Consider the following 25,456-nt stretch of genomic DNA (forward strand, 5'->3'; position numbering starts at 1 on the left):
TCAGTTTCCATCCCACACTACATACTAATGTAGGCATAGCCTATATGTGGCTCAGGATGTGTGACAGTATAATAGCGCATTGCACGTTTTTCATCCCTTATTAACAGTCAATGCTAACCTTGGCTTGCAGTAAAACCCAAGACTTTCTAATACATCCAAGCACTTACTGTGTGAATAGCCAGAGGAAACAGAGTAAGAGGCATATCATTTTTGTTGATGACAGCAGAATATCATTCCCACTTTCAAGTTAGATGTAATCCCAGAGACATCTTTGTCAAGTAATACTTGTGTTTATTCCAAACAAAAATAGTTCCATTGATTTTTAGTAGAAAATATTATGAAAGCTGGCAATAGTCACTTAAATCTTTTAATCATCAAGAAATCTATGGCCATTGGGGCTTGCACGTAGAAATCCAAAGTCATTCAGAGGCCAAATCTGTAAAATAAAATACAGTTACAAAAGATTTTTATCACAACTTGAAGTTCAGTATTTTCATTTGTTATTGTTGTAATTGTTTCATAAACTGCATAATTTTTAGCTCTTTGGTTGACAGGGTATATATGAACTTTTCTCACTTGTGTGTTTCTTTACTAGGAGTAATAAATACAGGAGGAATCATCATTCCATAGTGGCTGGAGACAACGCTAATTTATACACAACATGCTTTGCTATGGAGAGCCTCACAAATTACATTATTTTTTTCAGCCTTGGAAATAAATACATTCCTAGAAAATATCTTTTAAATTCTAAGTTTTCTAGCTTGTAAATCTCTTAACTTAAAGGACAAAGTATGCATTTTTGATCCATCTAGGAGAAGAAAGAATACCATGACCATTACCTCCCAGTGAAAGTAGTTCTGTGAGGTGTACATTTGTATTTTCAAGATGGGCATTTGAACTGCCAACACCAAACCTTGGAAGAAAATTCCATAGGCTTGTAGGTAAGCTTATACCATGCAAATAGGTACAAAGGGGTGGAGTGCCTGCCACCATTAGGGGCTCTCAACCAAGGGGCTCCTCTGAGAAGGGGACTACTGTGTGGAAAAGGAAGGAGCACAAATCATGACCAAGTACAAGCACAAGTTTAAGAGAATGATGCTCAACTGTAAGAAAAAACTTTCTCTCCAGAAATTAACTATATAGCTGTTCATACTACTGAATGCTCCCAGGAGTACTTTCCTCTGAACATTCACTAATTACATGTAGGCTGGTCTTGAATGCAAAAAAAAGTAATGGGGAATCAAGGACATTCTTTTACACTTTGTCCTTCGTCTCCCTTGACTGCCAGCGTCTCTTCACAACATGTTCTTTCAAAGATGGCACGAGGGGATCAGCAGAAAAGAGATGTTGAAGAATGAATGCCCTCTGTGGCTCTAATCTTATAAAAATCTCACAGCCCCTGCTCAAGATGAAGCGACCTAGAGAACGATGATGCACTACCTTGTTCCCAAAGCATCTGTCAGTATGATGTTTATCTTGCTCATTTTTCCTTAGAATTTGATCTTAAGGAAGGTATGCAGTCACCTTCCAGGAACAGCAACTTACTCTTTAACTCAGTTCACAGAACAGCCACAGCTGCTTTTTTTTTTTTTTTTTCACTTTTTGGAGTGAAAAAAGTAATTTTCTGGGTTTAAAAGAGGAAGCACAGTGCCAAGGTTCAATACTTCAAACCCCATGACTTGTCCCCAGCACTAAAGACAGTGACAGAGAGGCAGAGGCAGTTAAGGATGGGCACAGCAAGACATAGCATCAACTTACTAGTAGACTGGGACCATGCACTGCTAGAAGCTCCCTAGACTTGCAGCACTGTGCTAAGTTGCCATCAGTTGGATTGTGCCTGGGCCCTCGGGAAGCCAGAAGGATGAGTCTTTCTCAAGTTCTATGGATCTGAAAAAGGCTCAAAGCTCTCTTGTGCAAGTATCTTAGAAAATACGTGTCTTTTTTGGCATGTGCAGTTAGGGAAGAGCATGAGAAACATCTGCTGATATACAGAAATACACAGAGGTAACGTCTTGTCTCTATATGCATATTAGCCAGTGAGCTATTTTAAGTTCCACACAAACATCTAGAGATGTGAACCAACAACAGAAGGATATTTGTGATTTTGGTTAGAAGCAAAGCTACAGAATTCAAAGCTCTCCAGAGGGCCTATGCTGGCTGCAGGCTGGGTGTCAAGTCTTTGGTTGGCCTCAAAGGCAAAAGGGAGTAAAAGGGAATAGGAATATCCCATATTACAAATCTAAGATAATCTGAGTAAAGGTGCAGAGAAGGAAGTTTCTTAGGCCATTTACTACAGCGCAAATCTCATTTCAGGCAACTCAAATCACACCTATTGCAACTTGACTTTCTTTCAGTGAAAGTAATCAAATTTGTTTTAAATATTGTTTTGACAATTTAGTTTCAAATTCATCACTACCATCCTAATGGTAGAGGCAGAATGAAAATGATGTTTTATCTAGTCTGCATGCAGGAGAGAATGCAAAAAACAATACTCATGGTTGGAAAGGAGATGGAACAAGCCTTCTATGGGAACAAAGACATGCCACTGTGTGTAGTAATTCCCAAGTCTTTTAAAGTTATGACAGAAGTTGACTGTGACTTGTTCGTTCAAACTGGCTAGTCCAATTAGCAGCTACTTCCCCTTGCCCTCTTTAGTTTGGCCTACATAGATTTGATCTGATGGATAGAGGATAAATGGGGCTAACTAGCTCTTCTGAAGATACACTACAGGTCTTTTTTTGACACGGAGCCTAAGTCCAGGAAATGAACAGGATAACCTGCCTAGGATAAGATGAAGCATGAGTTCTGTCAAGTGGGACTCCCTAGGCTTTTACTGAATTTGCAGCTACATTGATTTTAGTGGCCTTTTTATGGAATGAACTTGTCTCTCAGAGTGGCAGTTGATATGGTGGCAGGGAGGAAAAGGGGCAAATAAAATCAAGTATCATTATTTCTGTATGGGTTAAAAACTGGTGCACCAACATTGACTGAGAATCTTAGGTCTAAACTTCACAGATAAGCTATAGAGAGAATTAACACTTATGTTCTGCCAAGAACAGGTTGCCTAAACAAACTTGATACAAGCTCTCTCTCTTCTGATGAAATCCGTTACTTCCAAACTAGATTTGGGTTTTTTGCATCCATTACTAGAAATGTAACTTAGCATTCAAAGGCACTGTTATATCTGCTTCTCCAAAATCCCTTTAAGATAAGGCACATAAGGTTCCATTCTCAAGGCAGTAAAAGATTTTTCATGAAAGAGAAGCCAAACCTCTAGCAGACTACATTAAAAAGCATATGTAGGTTTCTTCGCCAGTGGTCTACTAATTAGCTACCACCATGCGGACTAGCTGTGTTCTGCTGCCTTTCAGTGTAATGTTCAATAGCAACATACAATAGCAAGATCACTGTATTCTAATGTGAATTACCATAAACAACCTAAACTATAAATATTCATTTGAAGAATAAACTCATTTTTGCTTTTGTTAGGCACCATATACTTAAATCTCGTTAAAATGTTAATAATCACTACCCTACCCTATGCACCATCATAAAACAACTGCTATAAAATTTGATTAAATAATAATTTTGATTAAGTATCAAGTGATTGCTTATTATCTTTTTAAACAGACAATATTCTGGAGTCCTAAAGTACTTCTTCAATATCTAGTATCTGTGTGTAAGTTCCACTCATTTTACTGAGTTTACTGCTTGCTAAATTTAGGGTTCAGTTCTGTCAGTCACTTCATTAAAGCCTCTCAAACATCCTCCTTGTTGGGGTACAAGCTGGACACAAATTTATTGCTGTGGAGGGATACTGTGAATAATTACAGCTGTCCACATACGTAAGTTCTTAATATATACATTATTTGCTAACAGCCCCCTTGAAGTAGTAAACAGCAGTTTTTCTATACTAGTACATCAGTTGGAGAAATTTTTTTTTCAGTTGGATTATTAATACCACGTTCTTATTAGAAGGGCTGTCAGCATATTAGCATCATTTGTATTTTAGCAGTTAATAATCCAAGCTAAAACTTGGGTCATAAAAATAGCGCTATTTAGAATCAGCATTTTTTCCTCTGGTGTACACGATAAGGCAAACAATACAGAGAAGAACAGAGAGCACTCAATAAACACTAGGGAAGAGCTCAAAGCAAATGCTATCCAGAAAGAACAGAGGTCAGACAAAACTCGGTGGTGAGGCTGAGGGGGACATGTTATTTGAGGTTTATTAAGCAATTAGTGATTATGGTCAATAGCTGCAAGGTTTTTTGGAAAAGTCCTAAGTTAGGTTCAAAAAGACTGTAAGTATATAAAACTTTGTTAAATTGGAAAGATCTAATCTTCCCTGTGCATGTAATACAGCTGTGCTAAGTTATGTTTTTGTGGATGTGTTGCAATATATGGAGAACAGTTTTCAAAACCTTTTTTTATTGTTCTGAATGGCACCATTTTAAATCTAGCTTTCTAAAAGCTGGTACATAAGTCTATAATACATACTCCCTTGTTTCTTAGATTAAACTTTTTATGGAGACGAAATTGTCTTAGTTTCTTCTTTTTGGCAAATGAGTAAATTAATAATGCAAATAATATGAAAAAGTAAGTTAGTGTGAAATAAAGCTGTAGAATTGTTAAAACAGAAGGAGAAGGAACCATGGAGGTTTATACAATACAATATTATTTCAAAGCTTTTTTTTTTAAATAAAAATGTGGCGGACAATTACGGTGGCACAGATTTGACTTTACCGTTAAGGCTTTTTCACAGACGTAGTTTAAAAAGCAGCAAGGCCAGTCTACATGTCTAAAGTATGTATGCAAGTCCTAGAAAGATAACCTTTTCCTCCATCTTTGTTTTTTGAACTATGGAACTACACTTCTCAAATTACAGCAACAGTGAAATATGGAACTGCCCTTTTCTATCATTTTGCAGAGGCAAGAATCAAATTAAGGATGGAATGTATATCCATGCAGTGGGGGGGTGGGGGGTGTATGTGTTTTTATCGGGTTTGGATTTGCTTGCAAAATAGTTCATTCAGTTTTCAGAGGCAGTGACTGCTCAGAGTGCTGCTCTAAAAACAAGTCCTCCCTCAAAAAAACCCCACCCTTGTTGAATTATCCTTTTACAGCAAGCATTCAAGCTTTCCTTTACATTTGCTTTGGCCAGACAGTTAAGGAGGCAAGTTTTAATACCTAACACCCAGGCATTAAAAATGTATTAATGCAACTATTTTTAGATACTATAAATACATATACCTTAAAACAAATGCGTCCTCTTATCAGTCCATAAGGAACAGGTCCATAGCACCTGGAATCTGTAGAATTCCTGAGATTATCACCTTCTAACCAAACATGTCCTTTAGGCACCTATGATTAAGCAAGACTGAAATGTAAAAAGAAAATAGACTAGAATGGTATTAGGCATAGTTTGCCTTAAATATATTTTCTGATTTCTGTGTTCTGTATTTCATGACTATATAATGAACTAATTTTTTATTGAATCTAGTAAGACACAGTGCCAGATTTGGAGGGATGAGGAGTGCTCCAAAGTATCTGTTCTATCATGTGCTCAAAAAACAATGGTTCGCAACAAAAAATCCAAAATGAAGATGTAAGAGGTTAGACCAATGTGACAGGGTCATTAATTTAATAGACTTCAAAAGAGGTCATTAGGATGTTGACTGAAAATCTGCCCTCCTGTCGCAGTAACAGCATGAACAGGGCAGCCACACACTCATCAACATCCTGGGGCCAGCACCAAGGCTAGACCTGTTAGTAGATTCATGATGAACTAACTGGTAATTGATTGTGACATCAATTACGAATAATCTCATCATTTTATCGGAGTAGGCTTGTCAAAGTTCTAATTAAGATCACAGTTCATTCTATGTGCAGGCAGAATCCACAACACATTATATTGCAATAATGATGATCACAAAACAGCAAATCCCTTTTTATAATTTGAAAATTAATGATGGTGACCTTACACTATATGACAAAGACCTTTCATTGCCTATATATATTATGCATTAACTATATTACATACCATAGATTCATGGCATTCACCGACTGAGTCAATGACAAAATAAGAAATAGCAACATAGCTGTATTAGTTACCTAAATAAGAGTATAAAGCTTTCATATATGAAAAAGTTGCTACTGTAAGTCTTAAACTAAGATTTCCCCTTGGAATATACCACACTATTTTGATACGTTTTTTAAAAACATTTCAGCTATAAATAACCTCTTACAAGTTACCAAATAAGATATTTAATAATTATTTTTCTGATGTTTTTGTTTCTAAAATTCTGAACCAGGCTGAAAATGTAAAGGTAGCAACATATTCTCAATCTAGATAATATTTAATGTGGACTTTAAGTTAACATACATTTTTCCAAAACCAAATATGTACTTGAAACATTACTATACCCACAATTCAGAGAAAAAATATACGGAAACAAAATTTTAAAAACCCCAATTTCAGAGAAGCTCAGAGTTTGAGCAGTATAAACATTAATGTTTTAGAAATAAGCCACATGGACTCATAAATACAATAGTCTACATATACAGAATTCAAGGATAACAGACTAAACAAAATAAAATACCACTCTAGTGGTAAAGTCTGGATGTAAACCATTAAGAATAAAACCAGGTCCCCCAGATAAACATTTGAGGAAAACGCAGCTGAAGTGTAATTGTTGGTACTTAGAGGTATCTGGCCAGGTAACACTTACTGGGAACCTCGTCTTTAAATAAGCCTTTTAGGCTCTTGCTTATTCATGCTCCCGCCTGCCTGTTACCAGACGGGGATCTGAGGATAGCACGCTACCCCAGAGTCCCTTTGTTGAGCTGTGGCAAATGTATAAGCTACGGATTAAGAACCAATAGTTTGTCTCTGGCAGCGGCAAAAAGAGATACTCATCATGGAAAGCATATGTAAGCCTGTCCATCTTTTCCCAGCCACTCCCTGTATTTCTCCGGTATCCAGGATAGGTGCTTTAGGCACGTCAGAGGGCACACATCCCTGCCTCATCATTTCAGAATCTGTATGTGGAGCTGTACACCAGCAATATGTCTAAACCCTTTTGAAACCTACTGATGCTGTCTCCTTCCACAGTCTCCTGTATAAAGGAGTGCCGCCTTGTTTGTTTTAAATTGATCTGCTCGTTCTATCAAGGTCCTTTACTTCCTGTTCTCCCAGTCCTTCAATACAGGAATTCCATACTCAGCTTGTCTGCCCCCTTTGTTATTTTGTAGGCTTATCAGATTGCTGGTACGTGCATGGAAGAGCTTTCTCTGGGAAGGCCATTTGGTTTCATCTAGATGACTTTGGCCCTCCTCCTGCCCAAGCGGCTTTGCAAACAAAATAACCAACCAGAAGTCAATTTAAAATAAATAAATTAAAAAATAAAAAAAATTATCCAGAGTCAAATGACCTGTGTACAATATACATCTTATCACATGTGGATAGATGTTTTTGATAGGTCTCCATTTGAGACTGTACTGACATTCCTATTTTTCTCAAAAATTCTGTAGTATACAGCCTATTTAGAATGTCCAGCAGCAATTGTTAGGTTAGTTCGATATTCATCTTCACTTATTCACAGTGTACCCACCTAAAGCATTCATTGTGTCCACATCTGACACACGAGTGTGTTTTTCAGGTGTGTGTTACGACGCATAGCAGCGTTCTGACCTTCCTGGTGCAAACTCTCCTGTCCAGCATCTACCAGAACTACAAATCATACATTAAACCACTGTAATTTTGAAAGACTATCTCAGCAAATATACAAAAAGGAGAAGCATGAATTACTACGAAAGGAAGATTTTTTTAATGAAATAAAAAAGCAAACCCACATTAACATTTCACATTTTTGAAAAAGCGTCACCTCTTGCAATGTGCTACTGTTTCACACGCAGGACACTACGCACTCCCCTTCTACTTTACTGGTTCCCATGCTTTCTACTTTACCTGATTCATAGGCAGAACATGAAGCTCATCTGTTACTATGTATACACAAGTATATCCAAACACTTCTAGACCTTCCCGTCTTTCTTCCATGCTCCAAAAGTATAAAAAATAAAATAAAGTGCTTTTGCCACCTGTGGCACATCACTTACTACTTTCAATACTACTAATAATTACTTGTCTAGACAAGATGCTCATAGTTTGCATTCCAGATAGAACATTTGCAATAAAGTATATTCCTGTATCCTGAAATCCACCACTTCCAGTAACTTTCATAGTTCACCGTGGAAGGTATGAGAGGACCCTATACCTCTAAATTTGTTGTTAAGAGTACTGTCACAATGTATGATTCATGTAGAGATAATACAGTATAATACCTTTGTATGGTGCCTGTCCATCATCTAGGCACTTCACTACAACCTAGAATTAAGACAAGCAATAAAAATCACATGAATTACATGAAAATGTAAAACCAAATACCAGTGACAGGCCATAATCATTAATTAAAAAAAAAAAGTTGTTTACACCCCTTTGAAATAAAGGCTAAAGCCAGAATCCTTCAAGGGTTTATGCACCAAGCTATTTCTAGACCAGATCACTGATTTTAGTGGGATTACTCACATTGATTAAAGTCAGCTTTGAGTATCAGCCTTTGCAGAATCAGGACCCAGTCTGAAACGCCTCAAAGCTATGCAAGCACAGTAGCTAGCAATAAGATACATTTTTAACCAAAGAAAAAAAAAAACTATTGAAAACTTGTATTTGTAGTAAGAATATATTAATTACACACCAGTAGGCTGCTATTGCCAAAAAACCCAAGGCAATGGGAAAGCCACTTACTTGACGATTCACAAGGTTGCATTTTGGTATCTACAGGCCATGCACCTCTTAGACAAAATGAATTGTAGCTAAGAAGTACAGCTGAAATCACAGTTACCATTACTACACACAGCAAGATTGTGCATACGATAATGTTTTTTGAAAAAAATACTGAAAAGAGTGCCAAAAGCATTTAACTTAGGCTGGGCAGCATTTCAGTTCTCCCTTACACATAGGCCAGAACGAAGATGTGAAAGTCTTGCAAGCCCAACAGCTGAATTTTCACATGACTAACTTGTGGGTCACAGGCAAAACCAGCAATTCCACACCAGCGCAGGTTCATGTGAAAACACGTTGCCTCTGATCGCCTGCAGACTACTCTCTTTGCCTCAGCAACCCTTGTGCCTCTGGTTTTGTGCAGATTATCTGAGGATTTCTTTCCAAGGAACAGCAGTTCTCAGGCAGAACCGGTTATCTGAGGCGCAGCTTATATGCATGAGAATACAGGACACCGATCAGACAGGTGACTCTTCCCCCTTCTGCCTTCCAAGACTCTGAGGGCTCTTGTACAGGAGCAGATAGACCAGAAGAGCAAGATTATCGTTTAGAACAACTGCGCTTGGAGCAGTAGCTTATCCTGTTTCAGCTCAGATAAATAAGCATCTCTCACTGCAACAAACGATGCATTTGCAGGGCTGTCGTCATTTACTTAGTGGTACAGCTAAAGTGGCAAAACTGAAGTACAGGTCAGGTATTTGATGCATACTTACTAGCATAAAACATTATTTTACATAAATGGGCAAGGGCTGCGGGGGGGTCAACAAAGAATCATATTCTTCTGGTCTTTTTACATGACACCAAACTTTGAGTAATCTCACTAACTTCAAAACCAAGAGATGAGATGCCTGCGCTCTAGTTTGCACATTAACTAGCATACTAGAAAAGTAATATACCGCAAATAAGATTAACAGATTAAATTATCTGTCTCAAATATACCTCCAAACCCAACTAAATGATAATAGGCTTTTGTGGTTTGAGTTGGTTTTTTTTGTTTTGGTGGGCATTTTTTTGGTTTGTGATTTTGGGGGACTTTGGAGGGGGGGGGTACTAAAGATGGAGAAATAGGAATTTTTAATAAATAAGTGGAGAATTACAAACATGAATCTCTTGCAATCTCTGCTTTTGGAATTCCAAGTAGTCTGTGTTTGTCAAAGAACATCAGCACGTACAATCAGCTGGGAGTAGATGAAGTTTGAACTTTCATAAGGTCACAGGTACTCCCATCACCTCCAGCAATATCAAAGTTTCAAACTTAAGAAGAACTTTAAATCATTCCCATCTTTTCTTTTCAGTTCAGGGGCTTCCTTCTTGAGCTATGATAAGAACTAATCTCAGTGCTGGACAAAAGAATAAAGTCTGCAAATTCTCATCTATCCCTACTAAGGTCTATTTAAGTGCCTCCTACTTTGGTACAAGCAACAAATGTAATTGCTTCATGGCCTGCGGGTGTTCATTTAACAAAAGAAGCTTTTGTGAATAAACCACAGGTGTTACCTTTCTTGATTAAAGTGAAATATGATGAAAGAATCTACAATATCAAATGACAAATTTACTAAATACTGATTAAATTGCCTTATTTAAGTAAATTGCATCTAGTTAGGATAAAATATATACCATAGAAATGCAGGAGTTTGTTTTATCACTCTATACTTAAAGTCTCATATAACTATTCCTTAATCCTTTATTTATTAATTCAGAACGAAGAGAGTGAATAATGCTTAACAGATACTCCTTTTTAATGATCCAGTTGCTCTAGGCACCCTTTCTGTAGGCTTATCATAAATGTTGTTCATATTAAGGTTGCCATCTATATAAAACATTAATTAGCTCAATATTTTCAAAATCAGCATAAGCATTTACATTTCCTTTTTTGTGCTGGAAAAAGCTATGAAATAGTAGCAACCACACTGGAACTTTAACAGTATAGCAGATCTTAAATCAACATCTTCTAAGTACCACTAAAAGGCTGAATTACCTGGAATTTAATACTTCTTAAAAGAATATAACAGAGTAAATTTATGTTAAATTCATAGGTACTTCCAAACAGTTTAGCATTTTCCCTTTACTTATTGAACAGTTTAAGCTGCTTATGAATAAGACATAATGTACTTGGCCCGGTTTGTTTAAATACACATATTAAAAAGAATACATTATGACCTTGGTCCAGATTATTATGAGAAACGATGACAATGAAACACTAACAGGTTTTTATACAGAAATTACATTCACTGTGATGAAATATTTATATTATGAATTCATTCGCTATATTAAGTCATTGGTTGTTTTAATAGAAAATGTATCAAAAGGTAAGATACGAAGACTTGTCTATCTTTAAGTTTTGAAATTAATTATTAACCAGTATTAAAATCACATAACCTTCAATGGTAGCAATGTTAACTCATATACTACAAGGAAACTAAGGTATATTAACTTAGATTTGAATTTTTAAGGCATTTTTCTCTATTGTGCAAGCATACCAGTTGAGCGTTGTTCTTTAATAAAAATTTGGGGAAGCTGTTACAGTAATCTGTCAAAACATTCATTGGTTATTTGAATGTTTGTTTTTTAACCATTGTTGCTCCTTCTAAACTTTGTGTAATGCACAAATAGCTGCTGCTGTTCCTGAGCGTGCTTACTTGGAACTTAAAAGGTTTGATTACCGCACTCACTGCTTTATGGGAAAGGTAACAGAATTTTCACATCAGAAATATTTACGCCAGTCAAATGACAAAAAGATATGCTTTCTCTCAGTATCACTTTTTGGCTGTTGCAAAAGTTTCCAACTGTGTTAAATAATAATTCAAACACTTGCATGCATTGTTTACTTTACATCTAGAAATATTCTCATTTAATATTCAGATCTAGAGCATATTGTTAAATATGCTGATCTGAATCAGCCTGAAAAGCTATATATCCAATTTTAAAAATCTCTAGCTGCAACCCTAAATTTAAATTATTAGCCATCATTCCTTTTCTAAAAATATTATCAGTTAAAATTAAACTAACAAAATTAATAGAATTAATAAAAACTATGAGCAAATATTACTGTCATGAAGAATAATGTGCAGATTTTGCACACACTTTTTACAATCTCTCTCTTTGCATTAGAACAATGGTTCTCTTTGAAAACAAAATCACTTTGCTTTAGTGAAAAATTATCTAAGCTTTTTATCCTGCTACAGTTTTGAAATTTTCATATCTTATAGCTGTTCAGAGGCCAAAACTTTCAAAAACAGATCTCCTAGCTATATTTAGGAACTCCTGTAAAAAAATTCAGAATATTTCTGTGATTCATCAGTCCAGACTATTATTAGCTTTCTTGATTTATAGAAGATCGGTATGTTGGAAGAAAATGTTGATTACAAATCCAGCAAAGATTCCTTAGCAGTTTGCATAGACTTTTCTCACAGTAATCATTAAGAAGGATTTGATTCTTTTCTTCTCCAGAAAACAGATGATGTAACAGGGTCACCCTAAAGTATAGGTTTGAGAACAAAACACCTACGGGTTCAAACCCCAACTGGAACTTAACTGGTTAAAACACAAAACCCATTACCATCACTGGTATGCCCTGGACAAAGGCATACCTGTACAGAGTGATCTTGCTAATAAGCCTGGTAGCAACAGTGGCTGATAAATACTCTGAGCAGGGTTAAGGAATCTTAAAAGTATCATCTGCCAGCTCCATCAGGAGTGACCCGAATCTCTGCTCATCAATCTAAGGCCTCAGCTCTGCATGATCTCCTCATTTAAGACAGTCGGGAGGCCTTAGCTAGTCTGTATAGAGAAGGAAAAAAAATGAAATAGATCCTTCATTCAGACGTGAAGCTGGTATAGGCAGACTAAAATTGGTGCTCAAAATTTTCAGTGAGTCCTTGAGTAGTTGGTTTCATCATCCTGAGCAGCTTCCTATAAGTTGTTACTGGAGCAGAGGAATAACAGAATCATAAAATCTTGAAGGTTCAAACTGATCTGACCAGTACGGCCAAGACTGTATTCCACAGAGGAAAAGCATCTAGCGCTATAAATTCAGAAATGAGTCATCTTGAAACAACCTTCCCTCAAATCAAGGAGGAGATTCTTTATGGTTCTCCTTCAGGAATGAATTGGCTGAACAGGAGAACCAGGGCAGTATGTCAGAGCCTGGGCAGTGCTCTTCCCCACCCCGGTGTAGCTGGCCTGCACTCAAGACCAGCCGATAGGGTGCAGCTGTCTCATCTTGGTTCAGACAGTGGGGAAGAGTGAGCTGTTTGAGAAAGAGATGTAAGAGACCTTGGTGGGAGCTCATTCAGGAGCTGCGTTTAAGCTGAGCCTCTCGCTGCTGTCCCGTGCCTGAGCTATGGTGCGGGCATGCCCACGTCTGGCCACCCAGCTCCCTGACCCCACAGACAGGAGGATAAGCTGTGGTGAACGGTACGAGTGCTGTTGTGTCAAGTCATGCCACTCGTATGTCCTTGAAATCTCAAAAACAAAACTGCAAAGGTAAAAAGACCAATCCACTTGAGCAGAAGAAACCCTGGAAATATTGGGAAGTAGACTGATAAAATTCTTTGTGTTTCTTTTCCCTTGAATAATGTAGTTTTGACAAATCAGAGTTCTGATTTAAAATTACTTCTCAGCAAATTCAAGATTAGCTCTAGTCACGAACTCTCTGTACTGGGATATAGAGGGATCTGCAAACTGAACAAATCTGCAAACTAAACAACTACACCAAATCAGTTCTCCTTTCCCACCAGACATTTAGCATACCTGCTGCTTAAAATTATGGCGTAACTTTCCCTGAAGCCTCTAGAATGCTAGAACTAAGGAGAAGAAGAAAGAGTTAAGATATTTCCTTTCTCCTGACCGGCAACTATTAAAACTTAGATTACTGAAATACTAAACCACGAGTGTAAACTAGCTATTGAGATACTAAGAACAAAGGAAAAAGAACTAGTGTTTTAAGAACTTTAAGAGACTATCCAATGGTATTGAGCACTCTGAAATATCAAACCACTGTTCAGTGTCTTACGTTGTGCATCCAAAATCTGTAGTACTGTCTAGTGATTAAGATACTGTGTTCTTTACATTAACATTACGTTATTCTTAGTACCCACATAATATTCTTACTGCATTTGACAAGGACTGTTTAAGAGTTAATAGCGCTGCATAAGACCACTTCTCTGATCTGCAAACAGAGTAAGATGCATTATCTTCGGAATTATGTTAGCTCTAGAGTTAACCACAGGATGAAGAGATGCCATCTCCGCAATGAACCTCATTTTAGCACAAGGTAAACATACTTCCCCCACATCAGCTAGTCTCACAGCATTAGTGGCGTGTTGTGATTGATTACCCGCAGAGTGTTGCTGAGATATGGATTTGTATCTCAGCTTTTTATCACTATGACTTGCAAAAGGCAGTTCCTTATTTACAGACTCTAGCTGTATTAAGTGACATTATTAGGTACTACTTTTGTTTAAGTGACACAAAGGCTTAGCATATTGGTGGTTTATGACATACAAGCTGTTTTAATCTGATGACTTACCCCTCACTTTTTCAATTTGTAAATAGGAGCTGCAGCACAAGAACATATGGTACTAAAGAAATTAAAGCTAAAGTAAATGGCATTAAAACAAATTCAAATATAACAATAGGATACTCAATCTGAATTATAAACCTGGATCTGTATTAAGACTTTTAAAAACAGGAAATAAAAACCTAAATATGAAAATTAACCTTTCAGGTGTTTTTTTTTAAAGACCATTTCAGGGGTTTACTCTGATTGAGTAATTTCCTTATTAACCCTCATTACTTAGATCTTATAGTTAAATGAATAAATCAGTAAAGATTTTTTTTTAATAATTGAAACTAGGTCTGAATACCAGATTACTAAAAATTACTTGTTTACCTTTTTAACTTTTGGGTTCATACCATATTGCTTCTGATACAGTAAAAATATGTTATGTATTCTTAAATGTTTATTACAGTAAATACACTTGCTTATATCTATAAACATCATCACTGAGCACAAAACCAAAAAAGAGCCCAGCAAAACTGCCAGCCTAATGTTCATATTCCATACCAAATATCAATAAAAAGACAATGAAAAAAAAATTAGATTTTCCTAACTTTGTAATACTATAGCAGCTTACTCAAAAAAGGAGTTTCATTATACTTTTCCTGTAAATAGGAAGATTTCCCTCATTATCATTCTGCAGATAAGCTCCAACCTCTAGCATATGAAGCATCATGTACTACAAAGGATCCAAAGTAAAGACGTTCCTTGTGTACTTAAATTTTAATTTAAGCACGTGCTTAATTTATACCAATCAATTTGATACGTGGGATTAGTTCCATCAGCTTTTAATCCAGCAATGACTCCATCAAAGACAGTTTTTTGGTACAGCCTTACACTTAGCGCACTCTGACAAAAGTAGTTTTTCTCATATGATGTATGTTACTTCAGCTAAGTATAGCAGCAAAAGTATTTTTATACCACTATAAAGACTTTCACATAACTGCCACTGCTATACTGCATTTCTACTCAACTGAAATATCTCTTTTCAGAACAACTTATTCAACTTATGTATGATTTTTTTATTTTTCATTTTTATTATAGCTTGGAAGGTTGGTTTGTTGTGGGTTTGCGGGGTTTTTTTTTGGTTTTGGGGTTTGTTTTTTTTTAAATGTGCAGGTATCTACTTGGTTGTTTGCAGCAATAAAGTATCTATCTATGTAATTTTACACAGAGCGAATTGTAAACAGACTTCTCCATTCTCCTATCTATATACATAAGCCATCCTGAGAAGCATATTCATGAAAGAAAGAGGACTGGCAGTGGGATCTGTTTTTAGCAGTCTCTTAGGCTTCAGAATAAGAAGCATGTATGATAGTACTTCTAAGCACAAAAATCCCTGAGTTAAAATCTGTAAAGTATGCCAACACTAACATTGACACAGTCAATGCAGACTAAGCACAATTCCTTCTAACATGACTATAAGGATTCTCCTTTTGGGGCAACAAGAGAAGCAGCTGCTTCGAGGTGGTTTTACTCTCAGCTGTGTTATGTACATTGCACTGCCATTAGTCTGACATCTCCAGTAACTGGCTAACTCGTAATACCTAACCATTAGTTGGGCAAACACCAGCAAAGAATGGAGCAGAGGTTCGAACTACCTAATTTGGTAATATTTCTGGCATCTGATACTTTGTATTTACTGTACTGTAATAAGTTTGCAAACATGACAGTCACTATCCACTATCACTCCCCAAAACAGGAGACAAGTTAGCCAAGGAAAGCTGCGCAGTTCACTGTAATAAAAACAAATAATCCTCTGACCTTAAACACTTTGGAGTCACTGCATTCAAGTATCATTCAGATTTCACATTTTTAAAAAAGCAGTTAGTAGCCTAATATAAACAACAAAACCCATGACAATTTCTAGGCGTTGCTCACTTAGAATGCCTGCCGTTGTACCTTTCTCTGGCAGCTCGACACCCCAGGCAGCACTTCTGGCCGTTTGGGATCCTAGCCAAGGCCCTTCTTCAGTTTCAACAATCTTTTTTTCAAAAACCCAACTCAGGTTAATTCTTCTCAAGGAACTATCAACAAAACAAATAGCCGGTTCTCTGTACATCTGCTGCTGCTATTTGCTTTGGAGAATGTTGCGTTTGAATTAAAAAGTGCATAGCACAGTGATTCACTAAAATAAGGAATCTGATTAGACAATTACCTAAACACAGACACACATCACTTTTTCCCTCCCCAAAAAGAACAATTTACTTAGTGAATAATCCAGTGTAAGTTATGAGCATAAAGTGCAGATATCTATGTTGAGAATATACTCTTCTGTAAAGGATATGTCTCCTGAACAGATGGAAAGATCTACCTCTTCAACAACCACTAAAGATAGGAGGAACACAGATACGCATTAACCAACAAAAGCATTTCCATTTAGATCATTTCTCCCCCTAGATACATATTACGATGTAAGAACTAAGAAAGCTTCCATGTCACTTTGCCTTTATGAAAAACATACACAGGGAAACAGGAAATGGACTCTGCATTCCTCATCCTTTCCTTCTCCTTACATTTTGTATGAAAATTGAAGACAAGAAATCTTGCACCCAGGGCAGAAATTGTTCTGCTGGATATTCATTCAATTACCATAGGGTTTCCAGAAAGGCTGACATCCTGTTAAGTACAAATCTTTCCTGAACTTCCTTTTCAAGACTAAGACAAGTGAGGAACAAGATGCTCAGAAAACTCAGTTCGCATCTTCTGACAGTGTAGACAGAATTCAGGTTTCCATTTCAGGTCGTTCTGCTCTGGGAAATTCGTATTTCATCTAAATTACTACTCCCATAGAAGCTAGAAAATTTCTTCAACTTGGTAAGAAAGGTGGGTTGTGGTTCTTTGGTTTTGTTTTGGCTTTTTTTTAATAGTTTTTTCCTTGGTTAAACAGTAACACAATTCGATTTATGGAAAAACTAAATGCTCTGTCCTCCCCTTCAAAACGTAACAGAGAATGAGTTCCTTCTCTCTGTCCGCGAGTGACAGAGGTGTAAAGAGAAGCTCCAGTGGTACTGGCACTCGATCAGAAGGGCAGATTAGAGGCACGTGCCTGAAATGTCTTGCCTCAACACTGGAGTGGAAGAAACAACAAATTCAACCCCTCAGAACGGGGTATGAATCATATCCTTGCTTTCAGGTCCTAGGTCTTGACTAAATCCAGACACCCGATCTAGACACAATGTTCACAAGAATTCTGCCATTGATTTTAGTAAGGACAGACTCCACTTCAGCTGCTTAATACAAATGAAGCAACGGTACCAGAAAGCATGCTGGTGAAGTTGGCTGTCTTTATGGTAGCTAAACTCTTAAAGTCTATCATAAACAGTAGCTGGCTGCAAGGACTGTTCCATAAAATTCTCACAGCATAGGACTTCAGCTATGGGCGAGAGGGTAATAATTCTTATTCTAATTGTGAGGATGAAGTGGATATGAAAAGGCAGCAGAATAGCTTTAAGATTCAAAACACCTGTGCAAAATCTGATGTTTCCACAAGGTGCTGAACAGAGGTAATGGTCAAACATGCTTTGGGGAAAAAACCCCTACATTTTTCTGTGATCGTGATTTCTGATGATTTTTCTAATGATAGCCTAAGAAGAAGTTGCTGAAAACATTTTGTCACAAATTTTCACAAACTTCTGTTAAGTCTATCTGCGTAAGGACAAGTGAGCATTAAGAATATTTTTTCCTTTTTATTTCATCTTGTTACCTGGCTTTTTGGACAAGTTAGGAAAATTACTACTTTTCTAACCATACTCAGAAAACTTAAAATATTGTTATATTGAAATACAGAGATACACTACAGTATAATTTTGAAAGCAAAATCCTCAAAGCTATTGCAGAGTCAAAATTTTCACTTCTTAGTGTTTAAAATACAGAAACAGTTTTGCCTTAAGACCAAGCCCTTGAGTCTGCCATCTGTACTGCACTTTATGCAGAGAATTTGAGAGTATTCTTCCAGGGAAGAAGATCTAACCACAGGGCAGAGCAAAAATATCATCTGCCTACACTTCCTACAGAGACAAAAGACACTGAGAAAGACAGCTTGCCATAAACAGAGTTTACAAATTACAACATTTTACTGTACATATACAAGAAGAAAGTATAATTTATGAACGCCATACTTTATGATGATACTCAAATATTGCAAATCCTTTACAGACTACCAGGCCTGCTTAAGTAATCATTAATTTACAAAGCAAGAAACTCTAATACTTACATAGCTGTGACTCTTAAGGAAATCTGAAGGGTTGCTTGTGCAGACTTTATCCCCTTCCAAGCCAATTACTCTTTTACAGATATTTGATTTGGGGTCATTTGGGCTTTTCACAATTACAATATCTCCTCTGAGACGAAAAAACAGAAACAAAAACAAACAGAAGAACTCTAAGTACAAACTATTTGGCTGAATACATGTGCATCAATGTGTATACTCCAAAAATATTCAGGTACATTAAAGATACTTCCTTCTGCTGAAAATTCTTGTGTACAATTTTGGATTCTTCAGTTTTACTCAGGGTGTAATTTTACACACAGTTTTTAAAGTACATTTGGAGAGATTCTTTGGTATTTAGATCATTTATGAAACATTTAAGACTACATTTTAATTGACAACACTCTGATGAAATGAATGCCATTTAACTTGATCCTGTTGCTACATAAATATGGAACAGAAGAGATTCCATGTTCCTCAATGTTATTGACCAAATGTTATTCTTCCAATGGAACGTCAATTGTCTAATCTGAGTTAGTAAGACCTTATATTACTTTTGCCTCCTGATTATATACATTAGATTGTACAGTGAAACAGTCCACAACAAAATGGGCGAGGCCCTTGAGCCTACTGTGCTCTACAACATGGTAATAAAACGACATAATGACATTTGATAAACGGTACTTACACCATTTGGTCACTTTCCTGACAACCTATCTGAGCAGAGCAATACCTGAGCACAGCTTGGTTTGCAAGACAAAACGGCTTAGAGAGGAGAAGTTACACTCACACAACAGAACTGTTTTAGAGAAAAAAAAATGGGCATTTTTCCATTTTTTGGACAAGGCCATAAAGTGATATAGACTATATCCTAAACAAACTCTGACAAGTTGTTCAATGGGCTGTATGTGTTGATTACTTTACCTGCTGTCAGACACAATGAGAGGAGATTTATGAAAAATTACAATTTAGAAGCAGAAGAATATATGAAAAATAAACGATGGACAGAAAGTGGTTATTGACAAGCTCTGGCAAATGGAATGCAAAATCTAGTCTCAACAAAAGAGCATACTTTCGAATGCAATAAAAGTGGCGGCTAAGGTTCTCCGAAAAGACAATATCAGAATTTTGAATAGTTGGTTCCATTGAAGGTCCAGAACACTGCAAATTAAAAATAAATGAGAAAAAATTACTATTTCCAATTACTTTTATTTAAAATACATTAATATTCATATTATTTGCTAATAAATTAGAAAAGGTGTAATGTAAAGAACAACTAAAAAAAGTGAGATCCTCCAAGGAACAACTGATACAATTAAAAGGTGAGGACAGCCTCCAGTATTCTGGAGCTCCGTATTCGCTCAGGATTGGTCCTGAACTGCGCTAGGTGCTAGGAGCCCTTACATTTCAGCACCTAATCTGCAGGAAATTATTTGGAGCAGCACTCGGAGCTCTGCCAGCTTACCCCTTTCTTCAGCCTCTGTAAAAGAGAAGCATCACAGAAGCTGCAAGAGCAGCTCACAGCCAAAATCCACTACATCCAGCAGCAGTGTCTGCTAGGTTTAAAAATGCGGGAAGGGAAGGGCAGCATAAAACATCCAGAAACCTGCCCAGAGTTGGAAACGAGCATTTCTTACGGCATTATTAGTGACTCCAGTCTTTCTGAAAGAACATGCTCCCTGCAAAATGCTTAATCACAGTTTCCCATTTGCTTCAGTGACACTTCAAGCAGTAACTTGGCAAAAAATATGAACGCCTAAAGTAGAAATAACTTTCATAAAGGCTTGACCTGCCTCCAAAAAACTAGGCATTTACTAAACACACTTTGAAAAAGCTTTAAAAAAAAAAAAAAGAAGAAATCTGAAATATTGGCATTATCACATATAACAATTTCAGTATTATAGTTTTATGTTCTTTTAAATGTCATGAAAATGAAAAGTTACCACAACAATTCCTCCAAGGTACTCAAAGGCACAATGTGCTATGCAGCCATATTGCACAGTATACCCAAGAAATCGAAAGGTTTTTCCTAGGACATTGCGAAGCATGGTACAGTGTTACGTCGTTCAGCTGGTTCTAGTCTATAGTAAAACAGAAGAGTATCATTCATTTGATAACAAACAACCTAACATTTACAAAACTATCTTTTGTATCTAACAACTGATGGACAATATTTAAAAAAAAAAAACAGTGAATAAAACCAACAATCAATCAGATATATCTGAGGAGATAAATACAGTTTAAACCGAAATGTCATCAAGAAGTCTTTAGTTTACTACACAGATACTTCCACGTGACCCCTCTCACCAGCTTATTAGTAAGATTCAGTTGAGTAGGAGCAGAAACAAAAAAAAAAACTTTGCCAAACTAAAGAAATTAATGGGAGAGAATGGTGTCAGTGCTCTCCACTGACTCGGCTGGGCTTCTTTTACTTGAGGCTGCAGACAGGCTTACCTGCCACATGTCTAAATAGCTGCAACAGTTATGAGAACACCCTCCCCTCCACCAGGCTTGGCTGAATGGAATCTGGAAAGCTGTAATCATACCTTTAATGCAGGCTTCGACTTCTTGCCTGGACCACATATTGTAACTCGGATGCAGTTATTTATTAAATAACACTTGACAGAGTTGTTTTAATCACGTGAAGACGGTGCAACTTAAATCACTGTTTTTCTTCAAGCACTAGTATTTAAAACTCAACACTCAACAGCAAAACAGAGAAGCATCAAACCATCTGAAGTGATTTGAAGATATATCACAACTGAAATTACATTCACAGAAAACTGGAGTAATCAAGTAGTCAACCAAAACTTCAAAAGCGACCTGACAATCAATCAAGTTAAAATAGGCTTGGAGAACTAGACAAAATTAAGGATAATGGAGTCCTGAATGGCTTGCCCAAATATGACTAGAAAAAGAATACAGTTATTGATAGGAATTCTGGAGGTTTTGCAAAGCTTTCCTTTGACTAGACTTTCATTACCCAAACACCTGCATATAAAAATAAGGCATTAGGTCTTTCTGTTCTCAGCTACAGTACAGTGGCCTAAGTTCTGCAGCATATAAAAGGACTCTCTAAATATTTTCTGATCCCCTCCCCCAGAATATTTAAGTCAATCTCTGATGACTAATTGCAACTACTGCAATGTTAATCTAACTAATATGCTTCCTTACCCCAATTTTTAATAAATATATTTCCATTTAAGGAAGTGGAAAACACACATACTGAAGTAACTGAAGCAAGCTTACATTCTGCAAGAAACCTGTCCCCCTTAAACTCAGTTATCAGCTTTATCATGAATTAAAACCACAGCAAGATTTCCCTCATTTACTAAGATGGGTCAATATAGCTTGCTAAACAAATGCAGTAAGTTAAAAAGGGAAAAAGGGAAAGAAAAAAAAAAAAAGTGCTGCGTGTACAATATGCCCTACTTAATAATGAAGTAAAGACCTCCGCTTCTATATTTCATGATGTTCTGCTATTTAAAAGGGCATAGCTTTACTTGCACAACTCTCTCGAAGTTAATGGGAATTTTGCCTGAATACAGTCAAAAGTGGCTTTTGTTCTTTGCATTTAGTATTTATTTATAAATAAAAAAAGACCACCATTCTTGGGGGAAAATGTTCTCTATCAAACTAATTTCTTTGTTCCAAAAAAGATGTACTTGCTTTTTTTTTTTTTCCCTTTTTTACATAAAAGATCTCCAGCGTAAATCCACTTAAACCAAACTGTGATTCATCATCCTTAATATTAGCTAACGAGTTTCACAGTAATGAACCAAAATACCACAGAAAACAGAAGAGTCTTGAATTGTTTCATTAGCACGTGCAGTGCCCAGCACACTGCAGGACACCCTGTAGAAACTGAAACAGCTTCACTGTAAGAGAAATGCACTTTCAGCAGAATTTATTCTGGAGAGCCAGAAAAGTGGTTTGCTCTTCTCAACCCAGTACGCTATGAAAAGCATGGACCAACTCCTTGCTCTCAGGGCCAGAAACAGTGAGCCCAGAAATGTGTTACAGGTGATAAAAGGAAGAGAGCGACAGCAAATCGATTAGGGCTGCACAACTAGTGTGAATGCATGAGAAGTACATCATCAATACTTCTTAACAGCACCTGCTAGAAAGGCAGCCTCACATTGCTTCTCAGACAGAAAAATACTGCACAACCATTGTGTATTTCAGATCCATGCTATTCAGAAATGTTATATTAATATATTAAGACAGTATAGAATTCAGGCACCTGTGGATATTAGAGGTAAAAAGGAATTGTATAAACATTGCATTACATTGGCCAAAGTAGGTAAATCTTGTTGAGTGCGCCAAATGGAATGGTAACGACAGACTCCTTAAGAGAAAATGTAAACTTCTCATGCCAACAGCTATCAGGCTATAACTAAAATAATTTTTTATTATGAAACTACAAATAACTGCTAAATGTCTCTTCAAACTGATTGCAACTGGTTTCCTGTTGGACTCCGGATGACATGTACTCCCCATAGTTACACTGAACACATACATTTCTCTCTGATGTCTCTGAGTAACTCTGAATTAGGAGGGATAGATTTGTAAATTATTCAAGGAAACACAGGGTTCAGAGTGAGCTTTACCTACTGCTAGAGCTGTCATGGTATAAAACCAACCACGAGGACAGAACATGAGTGAAGAAGCCTCAAATTTTGTTCCCGGTTCTCTTAAAATAAATTCTTAACCCCTGAGACATGGATTTCACCAGTACCAGTTTATAAACGTGGCACAATGGATTTTTTAAAATGTTCAGGCTTATCAGATGTTCATGATAATGATGAAAAAATTCTTAGCTTTTAGATAAGGCTTTTTATTACTACTCAAGAAAGTTAATTTCAAATTAAGGCATGTATATAGTACCTAGATTATACATAGTTTGAACCTAACAAGATAACTTCAGAGGACTGGGGTTTTTGTTTTTAACATTAAGGTCCCTCTTTAGACGTCTAATGTTCATTCCATAGAATAACTACAATCCTGAAAGTTTCCATGTAGTTTTAAGTAACAACTTCTAGTTAATAAGTGAATGGTTGTAGTAAGGGTAAGCCCAGTCAAAAAAAAAAAAAACCAAAACCAAAACAAAATAAGTCTAGTTTATTAAAAAAACCCCCACAAACTATTTCTCTTACAATTGCTCTAGCATCAGTAAAATGTAATTGTTACCTCAGAAAACTATTTATCAGTACATTTTTAAACAATGCCATATTGTTCATCACAGGAAGGTAAATGGCAGAACGTTTTTCCACATCACACAATTAATTTTAATACAAAGTGCTGTCAGCAGGCAACTCCACCAGATACAGCATAAGACCATTAAGCACAATAAAACAAATGATTTAAGTCACAGGCCCCTTGAAAACTTAATGGATCTGCTGTATAAACATCCTTATCGCAGAACTAACGGCATAAAACCTGTTGTAATTACTTCCAGGTACTACCTACTATCATATAGTAGGTAGCTGAAAATTTTATACTGAAATAGACATTGTTTTTATACCAAACATAGGCATTGATTCAAAAAGGTTACACATCCATATTTATCACATAGAATACAATTTGGTTATTTTACAAGAACTGTATCGTTTATCTCATGCAGCAAATAAAATGCAAAATGTAATTACTATTATCTTCTGTTCCCTTTTCCTTATATAGCCTATGCCTTCATCATTTAATTTTGTTTGTTTGTTTGTTTATAAAATTAATCACAGCTAGCAGGGTGGAAATCACTTTGAGCCTCATGAATGACATCCAAGAGATGGGAAAGGATTAGTTCTCAGTTGCTGCCAGTTATAGCGCCAGGTGGCTTTTTCTGCAGTGAAGGTGTTACCGATAATCCCATTACATTGGTACTAAATCTTGCAGACATCAAAATTATCACCAAGGTTCCTTTTCATCCCATCCTTTCCAAATGACTGGAAGTCGCTTCACCTGAAAGAAGTCAAATCCACATGCAGCTGCTGTTTTAGCAGCCAGCAGACTCCCTGAGAATGCCAATCGTGATCCAATTTCGCTGTGCTGGTGGCCCCTTATTCCCTGTCCAATAATACATCTGTTAAAAAATCCTACAGCTACAAATCAAGTTTAATCCTACCAGGGACCTCATGTTGGTCTTGTCTTCCAAAAAGGCAGCAGGTTTTGCCGTCTATCTCTGCTAGTGTCTGGGGAATACTCTTTAAATCCCAGCCCTACTTAGAAGAATAAGCTAAGGATCACAAAACATGACCTCAAAAACCCTGATATGACTATATTCTGACCCAGAGGCATTCATTCTAGGTGAAGATTAGAACTTTGCATAATAAGATTACACAGCAAGTGAATGATATCAAGGGACTATCCATATGCAGCCGCCTGGTTTTCTATAGACAGCCTGTGCTCTGCAATATGCAGTACAGACGAAACAGAGCTTGGTCTTTCTAGCTGAAATAAAATAGATTCACATAAATTAGTTGGCCATTTCCAGATTCCTAAATCCCCCATTACATCTTTTATTGACAGCTCCTGTGAGGATAGCACAAATGGTATTCTCTTTGTATTCTTTGCTTCTCTAACAATCACACTCCGAGGGAAATGTACATAGGTTGTCTAGAAATTAACATCTTGTTTGCTGTAATCTTGGATTACAATTAACTGTGTACATAATAAAATTAGGAAATCAATGAGCAGATTTATCACTTCCAGATAACCAATGGCATTGTATAAGACAGTTTAACATATGGTGCCAAAAATTTAAATACAGGAAAATCAAAGTCGCAGCCAATGAAAGTGTGGCTAAACAAATTATTGGATTTGATATTAAATAGATTTTTCACTGTAGTAA

At 36.6% G+C, this 25,456-nt stretch overlaps 1 protein-coding gene across 1 annotated transcript; it reads right to left on the reverse strand.

Moving 5' to 3' along the window:
• Nucleotides 1-274: 274 nt before the first annotated feature.
• IMMP1L (IMP1 inner mitochondrial membrane peptidase-like (S. cerevisiae)) lies at nt 275-20,696 on the reverse strand. Its single transcript, XM_009572527.1, has 5 exons — nt 20,556-20,696; nt 19,685-19,773; nt 18,619-18,745; nt 5,254-5,364; nt 275-436 (listed from the first exon to the last, which is right to left on the reverse strand). The coding sequence occupies exons 1-5, from the start codon at nt 20,658-20,660 to the stop codon at nt 368-370; spliced, it is 501 nt and encodes a 166-aa protein (XP_009570822.1). The 5' UTR covers nt 20,661-20,696; the 3' UTR covers nt 275-367.
• Between the last annotated feature and the right edge of the window lie 4,760 nt (nt 20,697-25,456).

This window comes from Fulmarus glacialis, unplaced genomic scaffold, assembly GCF_000690835.1.
Source record: "Fulmarus glacialis isolate BGI_N327 unplaced genomic scaffold, ASM69083v1 scaffold17422, whole genome shotgun sequence".
NCBI classification, from domain to species: Eukaryota; Metazoa; Chordata; class Aves; order Procellariiformes; family Procellariidae; genus Fulmarus; species Fulmarus glacialis.

Bases quoted from the DNA above. Each gene is read 5' to 3' on its own strand.
- IMMP1L (XM_009572527.1), bottom strand. From the start codon at position 20,660: ATGCTTCGCAATGTCCTAGGAAAAACCTTTCGATTTCTTGGGTATACT. The intron at 19,774-20,555 runs GTAACTTTTCAT...TTTAATTTGCAG, and splicing joins ACCTTGGAGGAATTGTTGTG to TGTTCTGGACCTTCAATGGA. The intron at 18,746-19,684 runs GTATGCTCTTTT...TTTTCGTCTCAG, and splicing joins CACTTTTATTGCATTCGAAA to AGGAGATATTGTAATTGTGA.